This window comes from Portunus trituberculatus, chromosome 3 (genome assembly GCF_017591435.1).
Source record: "Portunus trituberculatus isolate SZX2019 chromosome 3, ASM1759143v1, whole genome shotgun sequence".
NCBI classification, from domain to species: domain Eukaryota; kingdom Metazoa; phylum Arthropoda; class Malacostraca; order Decapoda; family Portunidae; genus Portunus; species Portunus trituberculatus.
In genome coordinates this window covers 4,434,370-4,444,470 of record NC_059257.1, presented here as the reverse complement: position 1 = coordinate 4,444,470, position 10,101 = coordinate 4,434,370, and the positions used below count along the sequence as shown (strand labels likewise).

The following is a 10,101-nucleotide window of genomic DNA, read 5'->3' as shown; positions in this document are numbered from 1 at the left end:
ACACACACACACACACATATACATACATACATACGTAGAAAAAACATGTACTGTGGAACTCCTTAAATGTACTAAACTGTATAAAAATGAAGAAAGGATAAAAAGTGGGGATTTAAATAGAAAATTATAAAAATTGAAGGAAGGAAAGAAAAAAAGGAATTTGTAAAGAGAATGTAAAAACAAGAAGGGGAAGGAAAAAAAAAAAGGTGTTTATATAGATGCATAAAAATGAAGGAAAGGGAGAAAGAAAGCATAGAAAACATAAAAATTATGATTAAAAAAACATTTGTATAAAAAAATTTACAAAAGTTAAGAAAAAAAAAATGCATTTGGTGAATTTCTTACAAGTAGAAAGACATTTATATACTTTGTGCGAATAAAAGAGTTAGATTATAAAATACCTTCTATTCGAACTACATCTCACGTCATTAAGAGACAAAAAAAAAGAATTTTTAAAAGGATAAAATTTGCATATATAAAAAGATAAAGTTATGTGTGTCTAAAGTTAGTAAATATGTGAAGGAATAAACGTAATATACACTATTTGTGATTGGCTAGCTAAAGGAATAATACAATAAATAAAGGCAGTGAATATAATAATAAATACCATTCTAAAATATAATACTAAGGCTGATTCTCTCTCTCTCTCTCTCTCTCTCTCTCTCTCTCTCTCTCTCTCTCTCTCTCTCTCTCTCTCTCTCATCACTTTCCTTGATTTCTTTTCTTTTTCTTAACATTTTACCTCTTGACTATAATATGGCTGAAGTTTTGAGTTTAATTATGTAACAGTTACCTATCACAATTATTTATAGAGCCGTCACTAACCATTGTAATCATTTTCTCACATTTACTCAGCGCTGGTTAAAATTCCAACACTTTCAAATGCTGGTCAAAATTCCAAAACTTTCAAATTTTGTGCTGGTTAAAATTCCAAAAGTTTCAAATATTGCTCTAGTTAAAATTACGAATCTTTCAAATCTTGCTCTGGTTTAAATTACAAATCTATCAAATTTCACTACTCTGGTTTAAATTCCAAAACTTTCAAATCTTCCACATAATTTTCTCAGCCATTCACTAAAACATTTCCACCAATTTTGCTTCAACTCTCACCTTTCACACAACTGCTGCTCACAACTCTCCACAACTCTCCACTCTGGAACACCACCACACCACATCACCACCACACACCATACCACCACTAACAATTATGAACTTTTCTGAACTTCCCCTCCTGACTCTTGCATTCTCTAACATTCACTCTTAATTCTAAACTTTGCACACAATAATATCAATTTTTAACAGATTTGAGCGTTTTTTTATTACTACTATTAATTTTAACCTCTATTTGTCTCTCCCTCGTACGTCTAAACCTCACCCTTAATGTTTTTAATAATTTTTACTCTTTACACAGAATAATATATCTTTAATTAACAGAACTTAACTAATCTCTCTCTCTCTCTCTCTCACGCCAAAACTCTCAGATTCTACCTTTTATTAACACTTTTGAGCTCTGTAGCATCTCCCTCTCCCTCTCCCTCTCTCTCCGTCAGTAAGCCTAGACAAAACCTAAATGTACTACTTCTAACACAACAGCAATAGCCTCTCAAACCACAGTACAGTGCGGGAAATATAAAAAGAATACAAAAAATAGTCTTATGTCTAGTAATGCCAAGACAGACTATAGTGTTACTTGTGTTGAGGGAGGTTGTAATACTCTCTAATGTGACTACTATCTCTCTCTCTCTCTCTCTCTCTGTATTTTCCTATTTTTCTCTGATTCTCTATGACTACTTTTCTGTCTCTCTTTCTTCCTATTTTCTCTAACTCCTAATTATTTTTTTTCTCTCTCTCTTTTCTATTTACTCTTAACTCCATCTGACTACTGTTCTCTTTCTCTCTATCTCTCCCTATTTACTCCAACTTCCTACCTCCATTCTTTCTTCCTCTTGTTTTTTTTTTCTTTTTCCTTCCATAACTCAACTTTCTCTTTCATCTCCAGTTCAGTTCTTTTTGTTTCTTTCACCTTTTTTTTCCTTCCATAATTCTCTTCCTATCTTCTTTCTTCACTTTTTTTTTTCTTAGTTTCTCCTTTCTTTTCCTTCCATAACTCTTAATTTGCTATCTTCTTCATTTCTTGTGTCTCCCTTCTTTCCTTCTTCATCTCCTTAACTTCTTCCTTTTTCTTATTCTTCTATCTCCTTCCTTCCTTTGATTTGTATTTTTTCTTGCTTTGTTTGTCCTTCCTTCATTTCCTCCTTCTTTTTTTTTTCTGTTCTATATTTTCTCTTGCTTCTAAAATATTTTCTTATCCACTTTACAATCTGTCCTCATCTTCCTTCCTGTCACCTCCACAATGCCTATCCCTTGTACTATGAATGCTTAGTAACCTATTATCATTCTGCTATGTTTATCTTCCCTATCTGAACCACTATCCACACACACACACACACACACACAGTCACCCAACAAGATAACGATGCATAGGGTAATCTCTTGTCAACACACACACACACACACACAAAGGTACGCCACACACCTGGAGTCACCTGTCACACACACTAATGAGTTGTATTTAATTTAGGCATGGGTTTTGATTATATTCTTGAGTTGGACATCTTTTTGGGGGGGTTTGAAGTCAATTTTGTTTCTCTATCTCTCAGTTGGTCAGTTTTGTTTTGTTTCCAGGTTTTTTGTATTTCCAGCTGGTTTTTTGTTTTTCTGAGTTTAGATGTGGTTATTTATTTATTTATTTTTTTTTTTTTTTTTTTTGAGGGAGTTTAATATTGTTCTAGATTCATTAGTTTCTTCTCTCTTTCTGTTATTCATTTAATTTCATCACCAGCTCATCTTTGCATTTTAATCTTCACTATCCCATTCTTCTTCATCTTGTGTTTTATTATCAAACTTCTCATTTCACCCTCAACAGGACCGTCCAACTCATTAGATTTTTCACTTTATCCCATTTTTTTCTTGTATTTCAGTCCAACATCCACAAACTCAACCCATGAACCTCTCACTTCCTATGCCTTCATTCTCCCATTCCCACCACTTCACCTCTCACTACCTCTCACTCCCCACCATTCACCAGTGAGAGTTTAGTGAGTGCCAGAATAGCTTTTGACTTGCTGATCTTTTCTTCCTCTCTTTGGCTGTCATCTTCTAAGTGTTAGTCTTAATGTGTCAGCTTCCCCACACCTCCAGCCACTCTTTCTCTCTGCTCTGCTTCACCACATCTCCAGCCATTCTCTGTCTCTCTTTCTCTCTGCTCTGCTTCCCCACACCTCCAGTCACTCTCCAGTACAAATCAGATCACTAATACTAACTAAAAAATATGTAGTCTGTGTCAATGCATACATGTGGCAAGAAATACAGTTGAAGCAATTGCTATATCTTACAAAAAGAATTATCTTGACTATTATCAAAAAGGGTATAAGATGGAAAACAATGATCGGTCACTATTATCAAGAAAGAGTATAGATGGTTTACAGTTAGTTTCAGTCATCAAAAAAGGCAAAACTGACCCCTATTGCCTCTTAGCAGGTGTTATGGGTGAGGCCTGAGGAACAGTGGTGGTTAAGGTGTTTAGGAATGACAGCAAACAGTCCTCCCTACGACTTGTTACTTCGGAAGGCTGTGTAATACTGAAGGCAGGGGAAGAGATTAATGTCCCTCCCAGCACACCAGGAAAGGGAAGGTTAGCAGCCATTGTTGGGTATAGGTACAGAAAATTAGACAGCCATAGTTTCTTGAAAGATTAAAAATTGTTAGGCCTTGCTGTGGATGTGTGTGTGTGTTGCTGGCCTTGCTGTAGGTGTATGTGTAGCTGGCTTTGCTGTTTGAGTGTGTGGCTAGCTATGGTGTGCCTAAGCTCAGTGTAGTAAGGTGGTAGGCAAGACCGTATCTTTCCACCAGGGGCTGACAAAGGCTGAGTGTGTGTGTGTGTGTGTTCATATGTATGTGTATGTGTGGTGCCCTGTGTGGGATTGCCAGCCTGGTATACAGATAAAAATTGCAGTGAACAGTTTCTAAGGCTTATAAAAAACTGTAATATGCAAGTTAGTAAATTTCCCCATGGATCTTTTTTTAAGTAGGTGTATATGCATGCTTTTAGAGGGACTGAATACGTGTGTTTTAGCGGACATACAAGTTATATACATATGTTTGGAAGGCGTCATAACTGTAGACACTGATACTATGAATGCCAACACTCAATCCATTCAGTCAGAGTATAATGCATAGTTCTTGAGAGGCCTTACAATTGTTCCCAGTGTTCAGAAGTCAGCTGGTTAGATTAGGGAAGGAGGGAGTGTCGTCCTTAGCAAGCAAGACAGGCAGTCATTCATTCCATTGCATGTAGAGGTTGAAACATTGACACAAGTTGGTTAGATAATCTTCCATTTTATATAGGAAGAGAGATGCATAGATAAGTAAGTAAGTCTTCCATTCTTTACATAGGAAGCAAGTATAGGTTATGGTCCTGAAGGAAGAAAATAGTAGAATATGATGAAATGAAATAACAACAGATGCATAGGTCTTAGGTCTTCCTTTCTGTATGTAGGAAGTAAGTATAGGTTAGTTTATCTGAAGAGGTGATGGTTCTGAAGGAAGTAAATAGTAGAATATGAAGGCGTGAAGTGATAAAAGGGCATAGGAAAAAAATTTAGGCAAACTGAGGTGATGGAAAGGGCAGAGAGAAAAAAGATGATAGTTCTGAAGGATGGAAACAGAATATCGAGTGGAGATGAAAAGGCAGAACAAAAAAGAGGTTAACCAAGGTGATAAAAGGCAGAGCGACAAGAGGTGATGGCTGCAGGAATGAAGTGACAAATGATGGCAGTGTAAAGGAGGGCAGGAAGTCATGAGAGGCAGCTACCATTAAGTTTGAAGAGGTAGAGAGTGTTACCTGACAGAAGCACCACCTCTGTGCGTGTCTGAGAGGAGAGGTGCAGCAAGGTCTCAAGAGTAACAGAGTAACCTAAATGTTTCGTGCACAGATGAGACACTTAGGCACTTGCTCGTTTCCTCAAAGTACAGACAGACAGAAACCATTGGCTTGAAACAAAGTACATAAGGAAGAGGTAGAGTTTGCATTAGGAACAGATATTTACACAACAAAAAATAAAGAACAGAATACAAAACACGTGAGAGACGAGTGTGAGAATGACTGGCTTTGAGAGAGATGTAAGTTTTTAGAGTATTATAAGGACGGGTTCAGAATGTTTATCTATTGTATTGAGACATAATTAAGAGAGGTGAGTGGCTGTGCAAGTTTATACACAGAGGATGATGAATGTATAGAATGAATGCAAGGAGGATGACAGAATTGATGAGTGTTAAGCCTTGTAACAGCCTGAAGACATATAAGACATGCAAGAACAATGACTGGCTCTGAATAGGAACAGGTAGCGAGTGAAGGGAAAGAGGATGACAAATTATGAGTCAAGTCCCAACAGTGAAGACATGCAGGAACGACTGACTGTAGTGAGTAAGGAAGGTAACAACACATCCATATTCCAGAAAGAAGCCCGCACCACACCGCCTACGCATTCTTTGGCTTCATCCCGACGGAGGAAAGAAGTGTGGAGGCCGGGCCAGGCAGACCATTCTGAGCTGTGTACGTCTTGACCAGGTCCTGCACTGCCTGGAGGTCCACCTTGACGGGGCAGAAGTCCTCCACATCGTCAAACTCATCCTCCTCAGAAGCAGCAGGAGCAAGAGTGTCGGCGATCTTTGTGCCGGCCAGCTCCTCCTCCATCTCCTTCATGTACTGCCTCATCTGTGCACCCTTGGAGGAAGCAGTGGAAGAGGAGCCATCCGAGTGCTGGGAGGTGTTGGAGGACTTGCGGCTGAGGCTGACGTCCTGGCCGTCCTCACCGTCATAACTGCTCATGCCGGAAGACTCGTCCTCTGAGTTGCACCAGTAGTCGTCCTCAGGCACTCCAGACTCTGTGCGGGGAGAGTGCTGTGAGGACACCTCAGTTTGGAGGGGAAAGAGAGAGAGGAGAGCAAGTTTTTTGGGAGAGAAAGGAGAATGTGAAAGGAATATTTAGTGACTTGGTGAATGAGAAGACAGGAGAGAATCAACAGGTGGAAGAGGTAGAGCCAGCAGACTTGAAATGGTAGAAAACATTAAAGGAAGAGATAGGTGAAGTGATGGTAGACTACTGCTGCATGCTTGTAATATGTGAACTGGCAAGCAGACAAGAAGTACTAAATGAGCAGCAGCAGAAATATGTTGTAAGCAAATATTTTGAAACTGCTTGTCTGACATGCATGCATACACACACAAACCCACACGTGTGTGCGCACACACACACTCTCTCTCTCTCTCTCTCTCTCTCTCTCTCTCTCTCTCTCTCTCTCTCTCTCTCTCTCTCTCTCTCTCTCTCTCTCCCACACAGTGTAAGTGCTTCTTTTTTTAGTGATATAATGAGGAACCATTGTATATTATTTATCATTGTTATTTGCAAGAAAATTAGCCTAATTTTGCAAAAAATACCATGTTAATTGATTCTTGTAATAATACTTTTAAGTTGGGAAATGATTAACTGGATTTCCATTACTCTAAATGTGGAAATCCATTTTGATATGAATGGGCTACATTATGGAATTAATTAAATTTGTAAGCCAAGACATGACTGTACGAGCAGTGTACAGCTAACCAACAGCCTGCCTGGCAGCAGCAGTGTTGTGTACTCACCAAGGATGTTTGCCATGGCGTCGCTGAACGCATCAGCATTGAAGTCAATCTTGTTGGAGAAGGAGGACATCTCTGAACAGTTGGAAACGTCAGACGCTGCAGACTGCGCCGACACCTTCCGTAGATGGTGCTGGCCCAGCAGCGACGTGGACACCTTCCTCCCACCCTGGCTGCTCTTCCGCTTTGGGGTTAGAGAGTGTGGAGATCTTGCGTTGGGGCACCTCAGCTCCCTCCACGTCTGCCATGTGGCCGAAGAATGCGGAGAGCGAGTCCATCATCTCCTTCTCTGAGGCAGCGCGCGGCACGTCAGTCTTGCCATACTTGGCCTCCAGCAGGCCATCCAGTGCGTCAGGGGTGATCTGCAGCCACCCGTCATCTGTGGGGGGTGGTGGGGTGAGGCCAGGCCAGGGGAGGGGAGGGAATAAGTGAGGGGCAGTGGTCCAGTGACTCTCTGCTTTACTGTTACTGTGTCCTGCTGGGTGACAACACTGCTGACCAACAAACAGTCAGCACACCTCAGGACTCAGCACTGGTGAGGCAAGGCACTGCTACACACACCGCTGGATGTGTCAAGTGTGGTGCACTGCCTCACTCGCCAACACTAACATGTGAATTGTGATTTACAAATGTCACCAATGAAAAATTATGTCCAGATTTCTCAAAATACTGAAAAAAAAAGCTACAAGAATATAAGAATCATGAGACCCTGCTTTACAGAATTCATATTTATGCATATTCATAGTCATTTATAAATCACAATTCACTCACAGCAGCTTACTAAGGGACACTGGGTGAGAGGGAAGGGATGAATGTACCACAACAATGAAGGAATGAATGAATGGCCTGAATGCACCAGAACAATACAATGCTGCAGTAGAGAGGAAGACAGAGGAGGAGAGAGAAGGGTGTGTGTTACTTACCAGACAGACAGTGTGGGGAGGGCAGAGGAAGGAAAGGTACTGAGAGAGCGTGGAAGGATAAAACACACAGTGGTGCACTATACAGGAAGGGAATGTGTCACACCATCCCTGCAAGAGTGAACAGTGTGACGCAGACACAGGAAGGCTAGTGCCACACTGGGCGGGTGCCTCACCATCAGCAGGCACCAGGCGGGTTGACCTTTCCTTGTAGAATTCATGGTCCACGTTGACCTTGGAGAGCAACCTGACCACCATGGCACCCAGAGTGAGGTCATCGCCGTCCTGGCTGCCCTGACCCTGCACCACGTGGCTCTGGAAGTACTGGTGTGCGTTCTGCTCCAGGTCCCTGTACAGCTGCGATCCTTCCAGCTCACCCTGTGCATGTGTGTGTGTCAGAGTTAGTCTACACACATTTGTCTATTATTATTTACTATTTTTTTTTTTTTTTTTCAAGTGTATATATCCGATTAATCATTTTGTTTTCCCAATGCATAACATAAATGCCCAAAATGAACCACAAGCACCACCACCACCACCACAAACTAACACTTCCAACCACAACATACCCTAAAGTAACCCTTATCGGTGAGCGCCTTGTGGTATCGCAGCCAGCGGGGGTCCGGGGCAGCAGGGGGCTGAGTGGGCAGGTCTGGTGGTGTGGTGGTGGTGGGGGTGGAGGATGGAGTGACACCGCCAGCACTGCACACCAGCAACTCAAAACCACATGCCTGAAACACAAGACAGATTAGTGAGAGAGAGAGAGAGAGAGAGAGAGAGAGAGAGAGAGAGAGAGAGAGAGAGAGAAACACGATATGCAATGCTAACAAAAGACAAAAACGAGAAAGAGAGAAAGAGAGATTAATTAACCAAACAAATCACATCCAACACATCAAAATCTCACCACCACCACCACCACACCACTCCTTACCAGCTTCATCCCAACATCATGGACTTTGAAGTTAGGGTTGGTGTGGTGAGGGAGGTCCCAGCCAACGCGAGAGTCCGGTGTGTAGCGCTGGGCGGCGAGCTGGGCGTAAAGGGCCTTGCTGAATCGAACTGCTGTCGTCACTCTTGTCTCAGGGGGAAAGTGTCGCATCACCCTTAGTACCTGTGGGAGAAATGACCGCAGTCACACTTCTAATTATGGTGTGTGTGTGTGTGTGTGTGTGTGTGTGTGTGTGTGTGTGTGTGTGTGTGTGTGTTGCTATTGTGGTCTTTTTTCATGCCCTTGTGTTTCCATTCTCTCTCTCTCTCTCTCTCTCTCTCTCTCTCTCTCTCTCTCTCTCTCTCTCTCTCTCTCTCTCTCTCTCTCTCTCTCTCTAAGACAATGCTATGATTGCAAAACTCTTCTTCCTCATGTCCTTCCTTCCTTCCTTTCCTCCTCCTCCTCCTCCTCCTCCTCCTCCTCCTCCTCCTCCTCCTCCTCCTCCTCCTCCTCCTCCTCCCATACATGAGGAAGTGGAGGATCATGTGACCTACATACCAAAAAGGGAGAGGAGGAAGGAAGGAAGAGAGGGGAGAGGCAAAGGGAGAAGGGGGAGGTCAGTCTTATCCCCCTCTCCCCTCTCCCTCTCCCTCTCCCTCTCCCCTCTCACCCATTGATTGACCCATAAAGTGACCACAATACACTATACATCTCTCTCTCTCTCTCTCTCTCTCTCTCTCTCTCTCTCTCTCTCTCTCTCTCTCTCTCTCTGTGTGTGTAGCATTAGTCATCGTCTGATCATTTTTCTAGTTCACACGCAACCACACACACACACACACACACACACACACACACACACACACACACACACACACACACACACACGTCTCACCACAATTTGACCTTTTCCATAAACCACTAACAAACTACTCTCTCTCTCTCTCTCTCTCTCTCTCTCTCTCTCTCTCTCTCTCTCTCTCTCTCTCTCTCTCTCTCTCTCTCTCTCTTCCCTCCCCATACCTTGTTATCAATAGCGTCCCTCCTGCAGAAGGCGTGCACAGCGGGGCCCACCAGTGTCGGGTACTCCCTCAGCAGTGCCGCCACAGCCACGGGTACGTATGCATGGGCCACGTGCTGCTCCTTGCTGATCCTGCCCGGGTACCTATGGGAAAGATTAAGGGGATTGGATTGCTTTAAAGGGAATTGGATTGCTTTAAAGGGAATTGGATTAAATTAAAGTGGATTGGATCACTTTATAGGGGATTAGATTAAGATTAAGGAAGTTGGGTTAGATTAAAGGGCGTTGGATTACTATTAAGGAAGTGGGTTGGTTTAAAGAGGGTTGGATTACTTTAAATGGGATTGGATTACTATTAAGGAAATTGGGTTATATTAAAGCGGGGTTGGATTAGATCAAAGGGGATTGAATTGAGATTAAGGGAATTGAATAATATAAGAGGAGATTGGATTAAGATTAAGGGTATTGGATTAAACTAAAGGGGATTAGATTAAGATTATGGGGTTTGATAAGGGATTAGGGATTTATAAGATTTGAG

At 42.1% G+C, this 10,101-nt stretch overlaps 1 protein-coding gene across 1 annotated transcript in view; it reads right to left on the bottom strand.

Moving 5' to 3' along the window:
* Positions 1-1,383: 1,383 nt before the first annotated feature.
* The window catches only part of LOC123508552 (protein ecdysoneless homolog), a 40,678-nt gene continuing 31,960 nt past the window's right edge, over positions 1,384-10,101 (bottom strand). Inside the window, 7 exon segments of the mRNA XM_045262298.1 lie at positions 1,384-5,946; positions 6,701-6,887; positions 6,889-7,076; positions 7,794-7,995; positions 8,187-8,348; positions 8,549-8,728; positions 9,566-9,707. Coding sequence (XP_045118233.1) covers positions 5,540-5,946; positions 6,701-6,887; positions 6,889-7,076; positions 7,794-7,995; positions 8,187-8,348; positions 8,549-8,728; positions 9,566-9,707 — 1,468 coding nt within the window. The 3' untranslated portion in view covers positions 1,384-5,539.